Below are 23,507 nucleotides of genomic sequence, written 5' to 3' on the forward strand. Positions count from 1 at the left end.
GTCAATGATTGGGAAGCCTCAATTTTTTTTTTTTTTTTTACCAACAGCCAAGGACGTTTGGGAGGCTATGTGAGACTATTATTCTAATTTGGAGAATCTGTCTCAAATATTTGATTTGAAGAGAAAACTCTATAATCCAAACAGGGTGAATGTGGCGTTACCATCGATTACAATGAGATGGTGACTTTATGGAAAGAATTGGACCAATCTTATGATGATGTTTAGGAAAATTCCAATGATTATGCTCACCATAAGAAGAGAGAAGAGAATGATGGGGTTGACATGTTCCTCGCTAGTCTTGATCAAAATATGGATAAAGTTAGGGGACAAATTCTAGGCTAAAAACCACTACCCTCCATTCGTGAAGTCTTCTCTGAAGTCAGGCGTGAGGAGTCTCAAAGGAGAATTATGCTGGGAAATCCAAAGCCTAGTTCAAGCTAGGAACCTAAGGGCTCAACCCTTATATCCAAAGGGTTTAACTCAAAGGGAGATAAGCGAAAGAAGCCATGGTGTGAACATTGTAAAAAAACCATGGAATACAAAGGAGAATTGTTGGAAGCTTCACGATAAACCACCGAATTGGAAAAGAAATCTAGTGGAGATGGATATGCTTTTCAAGCCATAACTGGGGAGTTTTTGGAGCACCAAATTAATTCGGAAACAGTCTCGTTCACAAAGGAGCAACTAGAGCACTTATACAAACATTTTCAATCTCCAAAATTGTTTATAAACCTATCTTGTTCTTTGGCTTAAAAAGATAATTATCCCACTACTACCTTTTTTAGTGTCATCCTGAATTCGGTAAATTCTTAAATCATTGATTCTAGAGCGACTGATCACATGACAAGTTGCTTGAAACTATTTTCCTCTTCTAGTCCTTGTGCATGCAATAAAAAATAAAAAATAAAAGTCAAAATTGTAGATGGTTCCCTCTCTGCCATAGCCTAAATAGGACCTGTCCAACTCTTTCCTTCCTTAATACTTCATAATGTGCTTCATGTTCCTAACCTATCTTGCAATGTACTGTCCATCAATAAAATAACTCTTGATCATAAGTGTCGTGCTAATTTTTATCCTTTATATTGTGAGTTTCATAATTGAGTGCGAGGAGGATGATTGGTAGTGTTAGAGAGTGTGCTAGACTCTACTTTTTTGAAGATGTAATCAACTCAAGAAAACAAGACCAACGTACCTGTTTCAATTTTTTTTTTTTTTTTTTTTGTTTCTGTTTTTTAGGATGATGAAATAATGGTATGGCATTATAGGCTAGGCCATCCAAGTTTTCAGTATTTAAAGTACTTGTTTCTAATTTTTTTCTAGAATAATTTTTTTTTCAATGCAAGATTTGTCAATTAGCTAAACATCATTGTGCATTTTTTTTTCTCTACAACCTTACAAGGCCTCTAAACCATTCACTATGATTCATAGTGGTGTTTAGGGACCTTGTCGGGTTTCTACAAATGCTAGAAAAAATGGTTTGTTACATTTATTGATGATCATACTCGATTAACTTGGGTTTATTTGATGAAAGAAAATTTTGACGTGGAAACAATTTTCAAATTTTTTTTACATCATGGTGTAAACATGGGTTCATGAAAAAATTAGATTTTTAGGAGTGATAATGGCAATGAGTATTTTAACAAAATTTTGGGAAGTTTTTTTCTTGGAAACAGGAATTGTTTATCCAAGCTCTTGCAATAATACTCCTCAACAAAATGGGTTAGATGAAAGAAAAAACAAACACCTATTAGAAGTAGCTCGGGCATTACTTTTCACAACTATGGTAACTGAATTTCTTTGAGGCGAAGCCATCCTTACTGCAACAACATACCTTACAAATCGAATGCCTAGTAAGGTTTTAAACTTTGAAACTTCCTTAAATATTTTTCATAAGTTTTATTTTATGAATAGGCTTTCATCAACTTTGCCTCTAAAAATATTTGGGTGTACCATTTTTGTTCACATTCATGATCACATACAAATGTTTTAACGCAATTTCTAAAAAAAAAAAAAAATTGTCACCATAGATGCAACATTTTTCAAATTAACACCAGTTTTCACTATTGATCTTCAGGGGAGGAGAAAAAAAATAAAGATTCGGATCAATTAGAATATTTTCAACTTGAGGAATTGCTAGTTGTTTATTCTTCCCTCACTTTTAGTTCAATTTGAGAGGCCAAATATTATTGTGCAAGATTTGAGAAAATTGGGTTCTTTAAATAATAAAAATGTAGGTCCATCCTTAATGTCGTCTCATAAAGATCACAACTCCAACATAACATATGGAAAAAAACAGGTACCAAGAAAACAAGGATAATACCCATTAACATTGTTTACTTGCAAATGAATACAACTCAAAGGAAAAAATTGGTTGATTTCTAACACTGTTATAAGTCCACGGATCCTCCAAGTAACACTTTCCCTAAGTCTGCACAACTTGATCAATGTACTTCAAGTCTTAATCCCAAGTCCATAAGTCCTAGGTCCGAGTCTAGTGAGTCCGCCAATTCTAATATTCCCATTGTTGTCCACAAAGGTGTAAGGTCATGTACCAAACACCCATTGTCCAACTACATGTCATACAAAAATCTCTCACCCAATTTTCATGTTTTTGCCTCACAAGTGTCTTATATAGAGATTACAAAAAGTGTGTAGGATGCTTTAAAGGTTCCTAAGTGGAAGAAGGCTATTTTTTAGGAGATGAAGGCTCTATAGAAAAATAAGACATGGGAGGTGGTGGATTTGCCTAGGGGAAAGACAATTGTGGGGTGCCAATGGGTGTTTACAATTAAATATAGGTTGGATGGATCACTTGAAAGGTATAAAGCTAGGTTGGTTGCCAAAGGATTCATTTTGACCTATGACATTGACCATTTAAAGACATGTGCACCTATAACAAAGCTAAATATTGTGAGAATTCTCTTATCAGTTGTAGCAAATCTCAATTGGCCTTTACAACAATTAGATGTGAAAAATGATTTCCTTAATGGAGACTTGGAGGAAGAGCTATATATGGATTCACCCTCAAGTTTTGATGGAAGGTTTGGTTCGAAGGTGTGCAAACTGAAGAAATCTTTATATGGGTTGAAACAATCACTAAGGGCCTAGTTTGAGAAGTTCACTCATTTTGTTAAAAGTCAAGGGTACACTTAAGGACAAGCTGATCATACTATGTTTGTAAGACACTCATAAGATGGGAAGAAATTTGTGTTATTTATGTATGTAGATGACATAATTCTCACCGAGGATGACTTGCTTGAGATGAATCGGTTGAAGAAGTCTCTCTCATCAAAGTTTGAGATCAAGGATTTGGGTTCTTAAGATACTTTCTTGAAATGGAGGTTTCTCGGTCAAATAAAAGAATAGTTATCTCACAATGAAAGTGTATTCTTGATCTCCTTAAAGAATCTGGAATGAGTGATTACAAGCTAACAAACATCCTAATTGACCCTAGTAAAAAACTTGGAGATGACAAAGAAGACGATCTGATGGATACATCTCGATATCAAAGGTTGGTAGGGAAGTTGATTTACTTATCACATACACAACCAAATATTGCATTTTTCGTGAGGATGATAAGTCAGTTCATGCACTCACCCTATGAGAAACACCTTGAGGCGGTATATCGAATCCTGAGGTATTTAAAAAGTACAGCAAGAAAAAGTCTACTCTTCCAGAAGACTAGATAGTAAAACATTAAAGCCTACACTGATGTAGATTGGGTAGGTTTAATTATTGACAAGAGATCTACATAAGAGGTATTGCACACATGTTTAGGCTAACTTGGTTGTGTGGTGAAGTAAGAAACAAAATGTGATAGCAAGAAGTAGTGTTGAAGTAGAATATCAAGCTATGACTCAGAGTTTGTGAGATGCTATGGCTGAAGAGGGTACTAAAAGAGTTGAAGATACCAGTTAACATGCCAATGAAGTTGTACTACGATAACAAGGCTGCCATCAGCATTGCACAAACCCTAATGCAATATGATCTAATGAAGCATATTAAGATTGATAGACACTTCAGAAAAGAGAAGATCAACAATGGAACTATTTGTATGTCATTTGTTCCAACAACGCAACAAATAGTTGATATCCTCACTAAAGGATTGTTCAACCTTAACTTTGAACTTCTTGTCAGCAAGTTAGGCATGGTTGATATTTATGCACCAACTTGAGGGGGGTTGTCGAAGTTTTAGGAAGTAGTTAGGTTGATTTATTTTTTTGTTAAATAAAATCTTAAGTTTGCAATTCAGATTATAGTTAGGAGGTTTCCTATATTTATGCAGTAGTTAGATTTCTTATTTTATAGTTGAATTGGTTATAGAGTTGGTAACTAGTTTCTGCTATATATCTATGTACTCATACTTTATGAGATTCAAGAAGAATAATTACTTTTCTTTTCAAAAATTAAACAATGTAACAAATCAAGATAAAGGGAAATAAATACAAATCAAGGATGTAAGTCATGCATGCAAATGGATATCAATGGATAACAAATCATATCAAACCAATCAAATCTAGAAAATAATCCTCATCTCCCCATTTTTGTTGCAAAATATGATAAAAAGAATAAATATAACAATAAACACGAAAAAGAGATGGGAAAACATAGAAACTGACATCCATGGATAAAACACGGTTTTGGATACAATAGATAAGAAAAAATAACTACATACATCTAGACCAAACAAAAAATAGAAATTAAGCCAACACGATTTCAACGTACAAAAATAATAGACAAAGTAGAGAAAAAACTAAAAGTTCTTGTTCGATGGTGGTAGAAGGGGTTGTAGAGCTAGACACACACTACAACATGAGCTAAGAGGTAAGAAAAGAAAGTTGCCTCTCAAGGCTCTGAAAATGAGCATATACCTCGTGATGGTGTGTGTTCATCTGCACTGTGAGCTAGCAGTGGTGATCATTCACTCCAGTAACCAACACATCAAAGCGTAGATGAAGTTGATCCATAGAATCCATTACATGTTAAAATTGAAAAAGTGTCTGATGCAGGAGCGAAGGGTAAGCAAGTGTGCGAGCATATGAACAAGAGGAGCTAACACACCCTCGACTATGATGCCCTATTAGAGCAGGCTCAAGGAAATCAGGCTCCTACATTGAAGGATCCTACTCCATAGCACGTATCTTAACTTCCTTTTGTACGACATCCTTCTGATCAATATCCTATAGAGTGGTCATTGGAGCTATAGAGCCAGTGACATGACTCACATGCTTGGACCATGAACTATCATCAATGAAAGCATATGGCCCAAACACAACCAGGATCTAGTTGATCTCAAACCTGGTGTCCACCAAGATATGGGATATAATTAGGACAAGAGGAGGCTACCAAGATGAGTGAGATCACAGTAGAAGGTCATAAGGTCAAGGGTGATGACCTAGGCAATGTTAAAAAATTGTATGGTCAATATGACATAAATGAACTAGGCTATAGGGAGCTGAATCCGGGTGTGATGGGTGCAAGAAAAAAATTTATATGAAAAATATGTATCAAAGACCCATGATGACTTGGTGAACTCAACAATAAATGTATACAAGTAGAGAATGAGGCTCACCAAAGAGAGAAGACGAGATGGTAGCAAGGTTGGAATGGGTGAGGGCCTGAACCTCAATCAATAAGCTAAGAAGATGCTAAAATAAAGCAGACATATGAAGGGTGCAACAAATATACTGGGTAAAAACCATAAATGTTTGTCCATACATCAAGACTTGGAGCATGACCCTTTTCACTTTAGAACAGATGTTCGCTTAGAACATCTGGACAAAATGGGAGTTGTGTCCATGGAAAGATGGGAGAGGATCTAAACCCTTTTCTTGGAAAATAAAATGAAGTTTTATATCTCAAAAAACATGATGGTTGATGTCTTGCTCTATCTCAACTCGATGCTAAAAAAAATGAGAATAAGCTTGGGTCTCCTCAATATAGAAGAACTCAATTGGAAGGTCCTCTAGATTAAAAGGACCCTTAATTGGAAAGCCTATAACGGGCTTGGGGGAAGAAGGCATAGGAGACAACTCCTTGGGATGCCTATGACTAGTTATACTAAGCCTAAGTATAAAAAACGAAGAGGCACGAAAAAAAATGCCTAGAAAAAAATTGAATTGTTGGAAAAGCTAAAAAAAATCTTGAACACTCCTAAAAAGTCAAAAATGCAAAAAGACAACTCAAAATGAAGCTAGAAGGTAAGAAAACATAGAGGCAAAGCATGAGAAACAACTAAGATTGGAAAAATGAGAGAAATGACACGCTGGAAGACTTGAATAGTTGTTTAGAGCACTCGAAGCTAGATTAGCACTCAAGCACTTCAACCGTTGGCTAGCGCTTAGAGTTCTTGAGCACTAGTTTTTAGCGCTTAAGTACTTAAGTAAGTGCTTGAGCACCTAAGATTGCACCAAGTTACATAAAAACACTATTTTGAGGGTCAAAAACATCCTTGTTGACGTAAAAGCCTTAAAAATTCAACCTTTTAGCCCTAGAGAGGCCTAAGAAGCTATGAGAGGCCAAAAACACAACCAGTCGAAACCAAAGAAACTTGATAGATTAGCAAGAACAAAAAAAAATCAAGTAGAAAAAACCATACAATTAAAGTCCAAATAAACAAGATTGAATTAATAAATCCAAAGAAGAACATTAATCACATCTCGATTTAGAAGTTATTTCAAAATCAACCAAGAAGCCAAATATCTCACCAAGCTCCCACTTGAAGAACTCATTAGATCACTTATGACTCATGAGATCAACATGAATGGGCATCAAGAGGTTGAAGTGAAAAAGAAAAATGACATATCATTCAAAGCTTCAACAATTGTTGAAAAGAAGGAGGAAAGTGGAGATGAAGATCAAGTTTGGGGAAAACCTAGAAAAGAAGAAAATTTCATTCAAAGAAAGAATCATCAAGTGCCAAAAAGAAAAAGAAAGTCATGGTAGCCACTTGGAGTAAAAAAAATAAGGAATCATCCATAAGTGAAGATGAAGTGGTCAACATGTGTTTCATGGCTTTAGAGGATCATGAAGATGAGGTAATTTCTAACCCTAACTATAATGAACTTCAACATGTTTTTTAAGAATTATAGTTTGATCTCGAAAAGCTTAGGTTTGAATGTCTTTCTCAAGGAAAAGATTTCTTATCTTCAAAATGAACTTAATGAGCTTGAAAAAAAAATTTAAAAGAAAATGAGAAGTTGAAAAAAATAAATAAATAGTTGACATCCTTTCTAGAAAATTTCTCAACTGGTCAAACGACTTTCAACATCATTTTGGCAAGTCAAAAGTGCATTTTTAATTAAAAAAAAAGGGGGTTAGGCTACAAGCCTTTTAAGAATAAAAAATATTTTAACACTTTCAACCATTTATAATTTTTTTGGGAGACGGGGTCATATTAGTGGTACTTAATCTTTAAAAAAAATCTCCTTATGTTGATCAAAATTGTAAATCTTTTTGGATTTCAAAGAAAGAAAAGGCCAACCTTTTAGGACCCAAGAAAATATAGATACCAAAGGTTAACTATTTTGTTTTGTAGGGATTCATGTAAGAAGAAGAAAAATATGCTTACTTTGGAAACAATGCACTGATAATATTAGTAATGGTATCCCTTTTAAAGTTTCATTTGCAATATATTTTTGGTATTCATAAATAATTTTGCTAACAATTGATATAATTTTGTTAACAATATAGCAATTGCTCTAATTGTTAACCTAAGGTGTGGTTTACAAAGAAGACATTTGCATTTTCCATACTATATTTTTTTAAATGAATATATTTTCCCATTTTCTTACTTTTTTTTTTTTCCAAATCATACTTCAAATTGGAAAATGCTCTAAGCTTGAGCAAAATTTTCTCTAAAAAAATGTTTCAAATGAAAAAGGGGGAGAATTAGTAAAGTGATTTCATCTTGCATATTTTTGTAAAAAAAAAAGAAAATGATGCTATGCTTAATGATTTCTTTTGTAAATTTGTCATTTTACTATTAAAGTGATTCCCCTATTATGCTTAATTGAGACTTTTTGTTGATGACAAAAATAAAGAGAAATATTTAGTTGCTATTGTACTAAAATGACAATCTTGTTTTTAGCAATCTTAAATATTGATTCAATGTGCTTTATTGGTCAATTAGGCATGATCCTCTAACAAGTCTGCCTCCGACCCCGATCCAAGCTCGAGAACCCAGGTCGGTCACAATCAACAATCCTACAAAAGAAAAGGGTTATGTCAATCCCCGTGACTACCAGTCCTGAAATCAATTCCGTAACGTAATCCCACGACTAAATCCTCCGAGGGAATGACCTTTCATGTGATGTTAACAGCTAATCTAATTCATGGCTCCACGGGCAGGAGCGAGATTCTGACATGGTGATACCTCAAGGGTAAGGTGGCTCAAAAGCCAACAACGGGAAAAGGCAAGTCCTAAAAGCTAGATGACAGTACCCACAAAGGGGATACCCAACCTATGATTCTAACCAATAATCAAAGTGACACTCTGGCCACACAAGTATCCACGAAATCCAGCTCAGGGCTATATAGGTCTTCATTGCTCGGATATCTGTCATCTCCATAGTGCTCCCAAATATCGATATAGCCCTTATGCTAGCCCCTATTCCAAACCCCTAGCTTGGTCAAAGGCAAACGATTGGGAATGACTCCCAAACAATTCAAGAAACTAATAAGGAATAGTCAACCAAGACTAGTGATTCGGAAATAAGACGATACAAGCGTGCCCCACAAACACAAACGACAAGTAGTCATGCGCAAAGAGCTACCCTACCATACAATCTACACACAAGCCAATCATCTAAGCCTATCATGAACCTCAAAACCAAGAACCAACAACAACGAATAAGCATGCCACAACCAATCAAGAGACCACATAGGCAACAACTCATCACAAGTGCAAGTCAAATACCAACCAAGTAAGTGATCACCAGTCACCTATAAAGCCTAAGAGTAAATTGGTCAATGAACCATATGCTCCAATATACCCAACTCAAGTTCAAGTTTGATCCTCTTATGAAACCAGAGATTCTAGGTTCGATCCCCAGCGGAATTGCCAATTTGTGGACCCTCACCAGATCCACCGACCAATGCGACTCGCTATTTTAAAGGTGAAATGGAAACCTGGTTTTCGAGTTTTGAAAAATTCGTCCTAATGAGGAACAGTTTTGTTTGGAGTCGACACTTGCTTTTTATTTTTATTTTTAAATGGGTAAAATTTAAGTAAGAACAAAAAACCCCAGCATGGCTCCAGTTAGAAAAAGCGGTCTGCGAAAACTAGATTTTGGGTCCGGGGATCAGGTTACCTATCGGGAAGGTACCTCACGCGAGGTAGCACCCCTTTAGGCTTGGAACTCAGACTCTACTAATGAACTGGGTATATGGAAGCATATGGGTCAAAGATCAAACAAATCTTGGGCTAAACAAATGACATGAATCACATAACCCGCCTAGTATTTAGCATGCACATACATTCAACAAGTCAAAATCAGAGTGCATACCTAAGGTCCCTAGACAAGCGCTGCATAAGAGGTCAGTCAATAAGCTCAAATGCACAACAAATATACATAGCAATCATGCACCAACCATTCATGTGAATTTCATTATTCGAAGTGCATACCTGTGGTCCCCAACCATGAGCTGCAAGGAAAAGGTGAGGCAAGTAATACAAGCATACAACATGCACTCTCGATCAAACATCAAATCTCATACCCGCAAGGGAGGGAAGTAGGTCGAAATGAAATAAATGGTTTGCTTTCTTTTACACACATCCCTCTAAATTCCATCAAACCAAACCAAACCAAACCATGCTCACTTAACCCATATTCTTCCAACCCATGAATTGGGCTCACATGACATCTAACCAAACTGAACTCTGACCCTAAAGGTGGCCCACAAATGCCTTGGAGCCTAAGGGCTCAAGCCATAACAAAAATGGGAGTCAAAGCATGCTAAAACTAGGGCTGCCCAGTAGAACCTGTTGAACCAGTACAACCGATTAAGAAAAATTCTGAAACTTTACCAACAGATTCCTTAGAGAATAAGGAATCCAAAAAAAAAATGGCTCTCAATTCCGAGCTTAGATGAGGGAGAAACGGCCAAAACAATGCAACGTGTTTATTAAATGGGGCTGCCTAGCGGGACCTGTTGAACCGGTTCCCAGCTGGTTCAATCGATTGAGAAAATTTTTGAAACTTTAACAGCAGATTCCTCAAAAAATAAGGAATCCAAAAAAAAAAAAAACGGCGCTCAATTCCAAGTCCAAATGAGGGAGAAACAGCCAAAACAATGCAACATGTTTATTAAACGGGGCTACCTAGTGAGACCTATTGAAGCGGTTCCCAACTGGTTCAATCGATTAAGAAAAATTCTGAAACTTTAATAGCATATTTATCAAAGAATAAGGAATCCAAAAAAAAAAACGGCGCTCAATTCTAAGCCTAGATAAGGGAGAAACGGCCAAAACAATGCAACGTGTTTATTAAACGGGGCTGCCTAGCGGGACCTGTTGAACCAATTCCAGTTGATTCAATCGATTGAGAAAAATTATGAAAATTTAACAGCAAATTTCTCAAAGAATAAGGAATCCAACCAAAAAACGACGCTCAATTCCAAGCCCGGATGAGGGAGAACCAGCGAAACAATACAATGTGTTCCTTATAGAAGGCCAAGCCCGAGCCACCCAACCTTATTAAAACTAAGGCTACAAGAATCCTTCCCTTAACAATCAGGAGGTCACAATGACCTTCAACCAAAGCCAAAACTAATTAAGGCAGTGACCTTATTACTCACACATCAAAAGTAGGTCACTCCCCCCTCCCCCCATTCCTAATCAGAACCAACCCAAAATGAGACATCCATAACAAACATAAAAAAAATGAAACCATGCGACAGTTACATATCAACCGAACTATGAACTGGGAAATAGATCAAAAGGAGGCAAAGAGGAACAATACTAAATCATCACTCCTTATTTGAAACAACCATAGAAGTTTCTGCAGTATCTTAAACAGAGAAGTAAATCTAAAAGGAAAGGAATCAGTGCTTACCAGATTGTTCTCCCCTCACTAAACTTGGATAGAGTTTTTTTCCCCTAGAAAAAATGTAAAGGAAAATGTCTTTCTCTCTTTCCATTCTAGCTTTTTATACCAGAACCCCTGCTCCTCCCACTTCCCTCTTCATTTTTCCCTCATTCAGCTCTAGAAAATGCCCTCATCAACCTCCGAAACCAGCCCCATAAACACTCCTCACAGTCACGACGTGAGTTTCTCTCTCCACATTTACTCCCTTGCTTTACCACCAAGAATCCATATGGATTCATGGTGGGCTGCAAGGAACCTAAACCAAGGCCCAAAATGGACCCAAAATATTGCCCAAGACCAATCTGGAGCTTATGGGCCCGAGCCATGTAGGATTTGGGCTCCAAAATCACCAAAATCAGTGCTCTATATAAGCTGGCCCAATGAACCGGTTGAGAAAAAAATTGAAATTTTGACAAAATATTCCTTGAAGAACAAGGAGTCCATAAAAAAAACAGTGCACGATTCCGAGTTCAGATGAGGGAGATATGATCGAAACAAGCCCAAGTACTCCATATTCGAACCTGCTTCTATGAACTCGGGTTGAACTAAAATTTTGGGACCGGTCGAGCCAGTTGATAAAAAAATTGAAATTTTGATAGAATATTCCTTGAAGAACAAGGAATCCATTAAAAAAAAAAATGGTGTACGATTCTGAGTTCGGATGAGGGAGATATGATCGAAACAAGCCCAAGTGCTCCGTATTCGAACCTGCTCCTATGAACTTGGGCTAAACTGAAACTTTGGGGACCTCACTTCCTTTAGCATGATGTGAACAACTAGGGAATTGACCATGACGACATCCAAAATGAACTACACACTCACACTACATTGGACCGTAGATGAACCTACACAAGGCTCGAAAACCGATCAAGCCCAAAAAGGTGGCCATGGTGGTGCCATACAAAAAATAAATAAAAAATAAAAATTGGGTGCATGTGACACCCCTAAGATAAATGCAAGTGTCGAATGACAAAATTGAGGGTCTACAGTATCACAAATATATCTTATAAACATAATATTAAGAATAAAACTATAAACTCTAATATATAAATATCAACCTATTTTTATTATAATTTTTTAATAAAATCATTATTTGAAAAATATTATTTAATTTTTGTGGATCCCGCATTTTAGCACGATGCGTTCCCACTCGATGACGCAACTCACTTTTTTATTTATTTGATGAAAAATTGATTTTTAGAAAAAGACTTGGAGTTGCCACTTATTTTTGTTTTATTTTTAAAGGGAAAACAAAATAAGAAAGAAAAACCCTAAGTGTGACTCCTTATTTAGGAAAGTAGGTCTGTGAAAAACCGAGTCGGGTCTAGGGGTCAAGTTACTTATTGGGAAGGTACGATAAACATCGTAGCACTCCTCTAAGTCTCTAAAAAATGGTTTCTACTAAATAAGGTAAAACAAGTATGAAAATTAATTAGGAAATCAATGGATACCAATGAAATGATCAAATAACAAAATGAATCGCACGTAAGAATAAGCAAAGTGGGAGTAAGATCGTACCTTAGCAGCAAGTAACAGTGCGCTATCATGGAAACAAAGTTAGCTCAAGTATAAAATCATCACATGCATATCAAATATCAGGAAAAAATCAAGCAGTATTCGTTAAGCATAATAATTGACAATTAGAAGGGAAAACTCATATGTAGGGTCCCCACCAAAGCCCAATTTATCTTGCATGAATTAGTCTCACAAATCCCATTATTTTGGAATTATGAAAAATTCATTCTTGCGTATTTAAAAAATTATTTGAAAATCAAAGAAAATTTGTACAAGTGCATACCAAAATGAGAATGACAGTAGACTTATTAAAATCAGGATTTTTGGCGACCTAAAACTCTAATAAATGATGAAAAGTTGTAAAATTAAAAAATAATTGAAAACTGGAGTGGAATTAAAATTGTTCAAGAGAAAACTAGAGTTTTGGAATTTATTTTGAAAATTGAAATCTCAAAAATTATTTGGAAATTGCCGTTTTGAAAATTAAATTTAAGAATTGGAATTTTGAGAATTAAATTTGAAAGAAATTGGAATTTTGAAAATTATTTGAGAATTGGAGTTTTGAAAATTAAATTATGAATTGGAATCTTGGAAATTATTTGAAGATAGAATTTTAAAAATAAATAAATAAAATAATAATAATAATAATAAACAAATGTGAAAATTGGAATTTTGGAAATTGGAAATTAAATTCGAAAATTGGAATTTTGAAGAATTATTTAAAAAAGGAACTTTAAGAATAAATAAAATAATAATAATGATTAAATAAATAAATATGAAAATTGGAATTTTGGAAATTGGAAATTAAATTTGGAAATCGGAATTTTGAAGAATTATTAAAAAAAAACGAATTTTTAAAAATTAAACTTGAGAATCGGAATTTTGAAAAATTATTTGAGAAATGAATTTTTAGCGATCATTTGAAAATTGGAATAGAAATGAGATTATTCGAGAAATCGGGATTTTAAGAATCATTTAAAAAAAATTTATGGAAATCAAACTTTGGCACGTGAAAAAAAGAAAAATTTTCCACCATGAGGCCACAACTGGACCGCCACTTATTTATTCAGAAAACTTGAAATGCCCTGTCACTTATGAAAATTCCTATGGCACTATTGACTTGTCATGATTGCCAATAGTAAAGTTTGAACAGGAGTTCCACTTAGCATTCCATCACAAGCAAAAAGCCAACCAACTAAGGAATTGCAGCTAATATTCAAATACTGAATCGAGGAAACGAAGCTGGAGTTTCCAAGTCCCAAGTCCTGTGAAAAGATTGTTGGAAACTGATAAGTTCTAAAGCATTTTAAGGCTAGTAATGGCAATGAAATGAAAGTCTCCTACTATACCCAACTTGTTTAGGGTGATGGATGTGACACAACCTTCGCTACAGATGATCCCAAACCAATTTTCTGGACACCCATCAAATGCTAAGGATTTAGAATCCCATGAATCAAGAACTCTAGAAGGGTCTTTCTGAATCCCTTTCTTGAGCTCTATGAGTGCCCCAAAATCAGATTGTCCTACTGCCAATTCTACCAACAAAAAAAATATCAAATCTGTAGAATGCATTCCTACTACAACAAACTTCCACTCTTACACCTTTTCTACAAATTCTAGGCCTAAGACACAGAGAATTTACACAATTAAGAAGAAAACATAATCAACCCATGTGCATTGAAACAGAAAAAAAAGAGCAGAAAACGACCAGACAATAATGTAAAACAAAATATTTTGACTTACAAGAAAAATAAGACAAAAACTAGAAGCAAATGGGGTAAATGAAAAGAAATGGAAACAAACAATGCAGTTGCAACTAACAGAAACCACTAAGAAAAAACCAGAGCTCAAGCATTGCTAAAACAAACACATTTTTGCAAAACTGGAAATTTTTTTTTTAAGAAATTCAAGAAAATTTAGAAAAACTAATTCATAGGAAGTTTATATTTAAAGATTCTCAGTATCACTATTAGGTGATGGAGAGAGAATGAAATAAGAAACTTTATTTATTTTTTTATGGTTTTATTCTTTTCCTTTTGTTTTTTAAACATAGTTGAAAACAATTTTTTACTTATTCTTTACAAATGATTCTCTATTTCTATTTATTTTTAAAAATAAATTCTAAAGAACAATGATAAAACAATTTTATCAATTTTTAAAAGTATTTTTTAAAAAATTAGAAAATTATTTTAAAATCACATTATCCAACCAACTCTAATTTTTCTTTTTTTTTTTTGTTTTTTTAAAAAAAAGATATTTATGTTAAAAATGAATTATTTTCAGGTTTCTTAGTAAAATAAATAATTTTGAAGTTTCCAGGTTCATGATATTAGGATCGAGCATTTGAAATTATAATTTGAGGTTCAAATTTATCCTCAATAGTTTCACAATTTTTAGATCCAAAAAAATATCAATTTTTAACCAAATTTTATTATTCTTTCTGTAAAATAACGTTATTTTTAAAAACATATATGAAAATAATCAAAATATGAAAAAGCATTCATGTTAAAATTGAGTTACTTTTTAAATTTAAATATGAGAATATTTAAATTTATAAATTTGATATCATTCCATTCATTTTTAATCAAAAGTTGATCTACAAGGAGGTGGGTTGCAAGAAACTCCTGAAACCTAGTGATTTGACCCGAAATGTTGTCAACTCCAACTTTACTTCCACGTTAAACTTGAAACAACTTATTTTAGGAAGAATTGTGTAATTGGACCCAAAAATTAACAATTGGTCCATATAACTTCCATAATTGATGGAAAGGATATAAGATGTTAAGAAACCAATATATCTTTCAAATTTCTATATACTACCTTATAAGGATATAAAATAGCGATGGACTAAAATACCCAATAACCTTTATTGCACCATTATTCATGCAACCATAATAATTCTATTTTAACAATTTGGATTTTTCATTGTTTAAAAAAAAATTATAAATAATTGAAAGTCAGCATTATTTTCTATTTTAAATTATAAATAAAGAAAAATTATGTTCAAAAACTATTTTAAAAAATACTTTCTAAAAAAATGGTAATATGATTTATATTTTTTATATTTTCTTTTTGAAAAAACATTTAATTAAAAAATGAAATCTATTTTTAAAAATAAAAATTGAAAACCTTGTTTTAGTACTATTTTTTATATGAAAATAATAAAAAGAATTAAATTTCATTCATTGATTATCTATTTTTATTTTTTTCATTAGTTATTTTAATAAAAAAAATAAAAAAATATAGTATGTTTACAATTAAACAAAGAAATTGATCAATTACATGTTTTTTGTGGGACTATCTTTTACATGAAAAATAATTAAATAACTAAATTATATATATTTATTACTCTTTTTAATTTAATTTTCTTTATTTATTTTTTGTCTAATAGAAAATTTTAATATATCCATAATTAACAAAGTAATAAATCAATTGTGCACATTTTAATCTATTAAAATAAATTACTTTCTAATTTAAATAAATAAAATGAAATAAGTAAATAAATTTGGAGTTATTTCTATTTTTTAACACATCTTATATCAATATTTTTTATGGTCAAATAAATTTTTTATTTTTTTTCTTTAATTCCAAAAATAAAAGGAAATAAATAAATAAATTTGGTTTAAATAATAGTTTTTAAGTAATTTCTTTGTCTTATTTTTAATTACATTTTGCATTGAAAATAAAATAAAATAATGTTTTATTTGTTTTAATTATTTTAAATGTCAAATTATTGGGAATATAGTTTACACACTCATGTGGATATAATTTATACATATATATGAAATGTATACCATTATACAAGGTTATTATACTAATTGTACAAGGGGTGTACAAATTGTACATTTTGAATAATTTTTTTTTTTCTTGTCATCTAAGGATTATACGTTCTCCTACCACAAATTCTTTTATTTCATATACTTTATTTAACTCGCATATAACAATTCAAATACTTACTTTAATAATGATGTTTAGAGAAAAATTTTGTTTTTACGTTTTATATCATTTTTTAAATCAAACCATTGGAAACATGGTTCACACATCATATGCGACACATAATGTATGCATATGGATAAAATTTGCACCATTGTACAAGGGTGTTATACTAACTGTACAAGGTAAATGTTCAATTGGACAAGGTAAATATTCTAATTGTACAAGACAAATGTTCTAACTATACAAGGGTACACAAGGTTATCCTTTGTGAAAGATTTTAATCAATTTTGGACAACTTTTTTTTTTTTTTGTCTTGTCATATAAGGATTGCACTCTCAAGGTACAAATAACACACTCATCTTATGCACTTTATTTAACTCGCACATGATAATTCGAATACTTATCCCATTAATGATGTTTGAGAGAAAATTTTGTTTTTCCATCTTCCACTATTTTTTGAAACAAACCAATGAAAACAAGGTTAATCTACCTATGGTTACACATTGAGTAGGGGGTATATGGAATTCGAGTCACTGTACAAGATATTTACACTAAGTGTACATGACAAATATACTAACTATACAAGGGTGTACAAGACTATTATTTATGAAGGATTTTAAGTGATTCTGAAAAACTTGTTTGTTTATTTCCCCTAACCAACGATAAATGACATTCCTTACACACATTGGTTAAACATACATTCATCTCATGCACTTTATCTAACTTGTATACGGTCATTTGAATAGGTACCTCACTTATGATGATTGTAAAACAAAATTATACAACAAATTTTCTTCTTTTTTAAAACCAAACCAATGCAAACATGGTTAACCGAACTATTGTTAGATATTTATGAGATGATGTATGAAATTTGAGTTATTGTACAAGGATATTACACTAACTGTACAAGACAAATTTATTAATTGTACAAGGGTGTACAAGACTGCTTTTTGTTAAGGATTTCAAGTGATTTTGAAAATTTTTCCCATTTTTTTCCATTCAAATTCTCTCACTCAAGAATTGTTTCGAATTTTATTTTTAAATTTCATCATCAAAATTTTGTAATTTCATATTTTGTTTTTGTAGTTTTAGCAATGTTCTTTCTTCCCACTTTTTTTTTTTTTTTTTTTTTGTGAAATTTTATCAAAATGAATCTATATTAAAAATTATAATCATATTTATCAAAAATTTTACTAAGATTAATTCTTTTAATATATTTATACTCATTTATTTAAAAAATGAAAAACAATTTTTTTTTTTTTTGGTAAACATGTTCTATTACTTTTCAAGTAAAAAATTAGATAAGTTTGAGAGTCAATAAAAAAAATTAAATACCACTTTCAATCATTTATATAAATATTTTATTTGAAATTTAATTTCTAAAGTTTAACTAAAAAATTGTATTGACAATTTTCTTGTTGTGAGTCAAAATATTTTGCATTAATCTATCTAGATAAGAAAATTTATTAATATAATATTAGAACTTCATATCTTAGTTATTTTTTTCAATAAATTTATCTTTTTTAAAATTTTAAAATAAAAACATTAAAAATTTAAAAGCTAAAAGGATATATATATATACATAAAATAAAGTGAAGTGATAGTCAATTTAAAAAATTTTTAAAATATGGTTAATGTAGAAAATATAAAAAATAATTAAATATATATATAAAATAAAGCGAAGTGATAGTCAATTTAATTTTTTTAAAATATGGTTAATGTAGAAAATATAAAAAATAATTAAAAATAAGAGAAAAATATAAATGAAAGGGTAATATAAATTTAAAATAAAAAATAAAAATTAAACTAAAAGACAAATACAAAAAGATAAAAAATATTTGGATAAAAAATTCCAAAATTTTTATCATTGCTTATGATAGGAACAAAAAGATTTCATATCTTTAAAAATGAAAAACAAAAAAACATTATTACTTTTTATTTGACATAAAATAGAAATATAGATCGGAAGAAAAATAAAAAAAAAATTTAAAAATGAGTAATACTTAATAAAGAATATAAAAGAGAAAAAAAACATAAAAAATTTAAAATTCACAGTGACTTGTACCTATAAAGTTAAGGGTATTTTAGAAATTAATGAAAAAAATGTACTTCGTCGTAATTTTTATAGTTTATTTTGGTCTTGGCTTAAATATACATTAAATGTTAATTTTTGGGCGTTGTTGGCCAAAACACCATTCTCCCCTGATTTTATCCGTTATTCCACCCTCACTGTCACCACAATCCACAATCCGCAATCCAAACCAAGAAGCCCTAGTCCCCACACAGTAGAAAGCCCCAAATTTCTTTCATTTTCTCTCGCTTTCCCACTTCCCAAACATCACAAATGAAATCCCGAATCAGCTCCACCTCCAAATCCCCATTCTAATCCAACTCCAACATGCACTCACCCGTTATACCACTATACTCAACTTCAATTTTCCCGCCAAAACTCCATATTTTCACGCCAAGCAGAAGACTCTTTTCCAGAACAGTTCTTCTTCAGCAAAGAATGGCTTCATTTTCGAGAATTGGAGTCAGCTCAGAAGTAGGTGGTGTAAGATCGTCTTCAGGTGGTGATGATGGAGTAGGTACACTAATGGAGTTTGTGGGGAAGAGAGGGGTTGACGTGGGAGATGAGTTGGTGGTGTTGTTTCATCATATACAGTATGCTTGCAAGAGAATTGCAGCTCTTGTGGCCTCTCCTTTCAATTCAACTCTGGGGAAGCATTCGGGTTTGGGAGGTGGTGGGGCGCGGGTGGCTCCGATAGAGACGCCCCAAAGCCCCTCGATATTGTTTCGGTGCGTTTACTCCTTCACTTCCATGTGGTATTGCAGTTGATGTTTGTCATTCTTGTGGGTTGCTCACCTTGTTTTTGTTTTAGTTAATCCTTGTGGGCATATAATGGTTTCAATATTTGGTGATTGAGTAATTGACATGTCTAATCTTTGAATTTGGAAGAGAGGAGACGATATAATATGGAATGTTTCAAATGTTTTATTATTGAAAGATTTAAAGTGAGTTTCCATGGGAAAATTTTAGGATAGTGGGTATCCCAATTGGATCGGAAAGGCCTGACATTTGTGTCAAGGTTCTTCATGTTTTTCAGAGACTCTATAGCTGTATAAAAATCAAATATGGAGTCCACTGCCAATCCTGGGAGAATCATGTGATGTGGCGATTTATAGCAGGTATAAGCACTACTAGCCACATACCACTATTGCTATGTTTGGCATCAGGAAAACACAAAGGAAAGAAAAAACATGTTAAGAAAAATAATTTTCTTTAGAAATTCAAATATGATTAAAATTAGTTAAAAACTTATGTATTTTCAAATTATTTAATTTTTTTATATAAGAGCTAAAATAAGTGAAATGAGTTTGAAGTAGCATATCAAAATAATTTATTGACTTTATATCCATTTATGATTTTCTTTACCTTTTTTTCCATCTACCTTTCCTTTATGTTTTCTTTTTCTTGTATTTTCCTTCAAATTTTCCGGAAACAAACATAGCCTATTAGCATTTCATGCTTAAGAATGGGTCCTTGCAAGAGTTTCGGTTTCAAATCCAAAATAATAATAATAATAATAATAGTAATAATAATAATGATGATGATGATGATGATGATGATGATGATGATGATGATGATGAATAAAGAGGTTCAAGTTTCTTGTTTTCATAGAAAATATGCTTTACGAGTAAGATATTTAAAGTTATAGAACAAGTGGTGTTACTTCCTCTCAGCCTTATAAACTTGTAGAAAATTACAAATCAGGATGGTAAATTCATGAAAAACAGTCCTTCAAGGAGTAAATAGCTTGAATAGCATCATAGTGGAATGGTCTCAAATATGTTGTAAATGGATTTTTGGTTTGCAACACTGATGTACCTTCCATGTACCCAGGTGATGATTTTATGTGGGGTCTGTAATGGGCAAAATATTTTGTTATGCAGAATGAAATCATTTTATCATCTCTCCGGAACTCTGGAAAAGTAGCAGTCATGGCTTCAGAAGAAGATGATTTTCCGGTTTGGATAAGTGATGATGGCCCATTTGTGGTGGTCACAGATCCTCTTGATGGTTCCCGAAATATTGATGCATCTATTCCTACTGGAACAATTTTTGGGATCTATAACCGCCTTGTTGAACTAGATCATTTGCCCAAGGAAGAGAAGACAATGCTTAATTCACTTCAGAGTGGATTGAAGCTTGTAGCTGCTGTCTATGTTCTCTATTCATCGGCCACAATACTATGCACCAGTTTTGGTTCAGGGACTCATGCATTCACCCTTGATCATTCAACAGGAGACTTTATTCTCACACATCCAAACATTAAAATTCCTCCACGAGGTATTGCATCGAGCCTTTTATAACTAGACATACTAAACAACTTGACATGCACGTTGCTTGGTAACAACTTCCATAACCAAATTAAAAACTTTATATCATAATATTTTTGTCTCTCAATAAATCGATGAATTTCACTTATTTGCCCTTGTTTTTTTGTGATTAGAGAGACCTTTCTGAAAAAAAAAAGTACTAACATCAGTACAGTCTATCTCAAAATGATATTTTCGGCCTTATTAAACAGATTTAAAGGACTATTGTTTATCTTATCTCTGTTGTTTCTAGAATTAGAAAAATAAGGGTATTGTAGTGTTTTTTCATTTCTTTTTTTTTCTTTTTTTGAGTTTTTGTTTTATTTATCAAGCCTGTAAAATTAAGCAAAAAAAATGGCAAAAAGTTGTTTTGAAATACAACTTTGGTGATGTGATACCTTCTTGGTCTAAGCTTGACAGGGAGGAGAGGTTTGGAATGATATTAGCAAAAAAGGGACAAGGTGCTATAATTCAAAAATTATTAAGGGACGAAAGCATATTATATGAATTGATTCAATTACATCAGTTGCTGTTAGATGTCCAGCAATGTTGCTCTACAAGAAATAATGGTTGAGGAAATGACCTCAGGATGATTGGGTCCTATTGCCTTGGGATGGCAAGATTTCGACTGGGTGTATGTAACCCTGTCTATTAGATTTGGAATGGTAATGCTTCAGGATGGTTAGGTCCACAATTAGTCTCAGTATGGTGTGCACTGAGATGGGTGCGTTGTGGGATGATTAAGCCCTACCTCTTAAGTCTTGAGATGGTCAAGCCTTAGGATGGTTAAACTGGGATGAGTATGACCTTGATTTTCATAAAAGGGTATAGGCACTCTTATTGATAGCCAATTAGTTTACAGATGAGTTGATTAAAACCTTTCATGCAATAGGCAATATTAGAGCTAGCTTATGAGTTAGCGACAATATCATGTCAGGGGAGGGATTGCTAGGCAATAAGCATGTAAAGACGCCTCATTCTGAGAAATGATGGCTCCAGAAATGACTCTGTTGGTTAGGCCATGCTATAAGCCGAGTGCAACCTTAAAGAATGCCTCTGACAACCAATTGATATAGTAAGATCACACTCTTGCTAACACAACCTTGTGCTCAACACTCAGTTTTCAGATGAGATGGCTAAAGCCTTGGGTCCAACAGTTTGGTATATTGCTGTGGTGTAACCCATTGACTGGTGAGTTTATGTCCTTATAGTTATAGGACTTTTTAGTGCTGGTCCTTGTTATGGCCACACCCTCACCAAGTCTTGTGCCCAATAGTTGGTTTTCAAATGAGATATTGAAAACCTTAGGCCCAACAGTTGCATGGCATATTTCTTACAACCCATTAACTCTTAAGGCTTCATCTCCTTAATTGTTATAGAAATTTTTGGTGCTGTTTCTCAATTTCCTAAAATATCAGGGCAATGTATACTTACATTTGAAAAAATTAGACAACTACAGACTTTTTGTGAATACGATAAAAGTACTGTATAGATGGTAATAAGAACCATCTTAGCTAATTCCATCAAATTGGTAACTATGTGATGACAAGTTGGAATTTTTTTTTTCTTTTTTTGTTTCTTTTAGCTCCTGTTTATGATGATGGCATCTGTTTTGTCAGGGCAAATCTATTCTGTAAATGATGCACGATATTTTGACTGGCCTCAAGGTTTAAGACAATATATTGACACTGTAAGACAAGGCAAAGGCAAATATCCCAAGAAGTACTCAGCTCGTTATATATGTTCTCTAGTCGCTGATTTTCACAGGACTCTAATGTATGGGGGAGTGGCAATGAATCCAAGGAGCCATCTTCGTCTGGTTTATGAGGCGAATCCTCTTAGTTTTCTGGTGGAGCAGGCTGGGGGCAGGGGTTCTGATGGTAAAATTAGAATCCTTTCAATCCAACCGGTCAAGCTGCATCAAAGGCTTCCTCTGTTTTTGGGAAGTCCAGAGGACATTGAAGAGTTGGAGAGTTATGGGGACGTGCAACAGAAAGTAAATCCTGGTTATGAAGTCTGATGTATGACATTTGTGGGGGTTATGAATTAACCAAGGATTGCTTCTTGTCAGTACTCAGTAGGTTGTGTTTTCAGATTTTACATTACAAATCCAGATATCTTACTTCATCCCAAATCCAAATGGTTGTGTAATATATTGTTGTGTTTGATGGAAAATGTGTAACTGTGGTGTTACTGTTAATAAGTTAAAATTGTTGAATACTTGTTAAAAAGCTTGCATTTTGCTATGATCATCAAGCCCTCTTGCATTCCAATCTGGAAAACTATTTCATATTTTACGTAGTAAAATGGCTTGAGGCCTCCTCCCACCTCTCTTGGACTTGAAGCAGGCGCCTTCATTCCCAATTCCCTACAGGTCCTGCTCAGCCATCATGGGCATCAGAATTTATAGTAAATAATCATCTACTCACCCCAACACGATAATGATGCATCTTGTATAAATCTTCTTCAAATTCAATTTCTTTGATTTAAATGTAGATTGAGCCCATTTCTCTTCTTTCTATTTAAATATTGATTGGATGAATTTTAAGCAATTTATAACAAGGGTTAATTTCATTGACCTCTTTTGAA

At 33.0% G+C, this 23,507-nt stretch overlaps 1 protein-coding gene across 1 annotated transcript; it reads left to right on the plus strand.

Annotated features, from left to right (window-relative positions):
* The first annotated feature begins 18,746 nt into the window (after positions 1 to 18,746).
* Positions 18,747 to 23,170, plus strand: LOC117909601 (fructose-1,6-bisphosphatase, chloroplastic-like). Its single transcript, XM_034823673.1, is given in 4 exon segments — positions 18,747 to 19,288; positions 19,291 to 19,337; positions 20,493 to 20,889; positions 22,538 to 23,170. Coding segments are annotated over 4 exon segments (1,197 nt in total). The 5' UTR covers positions 18,747 to 18,936; the 3' UTR covers positions 22,939 to 23,170.
* Positions 23,171 to 23,507: the final 337 nt, after the last annotated feature.

This window comes from Vitis riparia, chromosome 3, assembly GCF_004353265.1.
Source record: "Vitis riparia cultivar Riparia Gloire de Montpellier isolate 1030 chromosome 3, EGFV_Vit.rip_1.0, whole genome shotgun sequence".
NCBI classification, from domain to species: domain Eukaryota; kingdom Viridiplantae; phylum Streptophyta; class Magnoliopsida; order Vitales; family Vitaceae; genus Vitis; species Vitis riparia.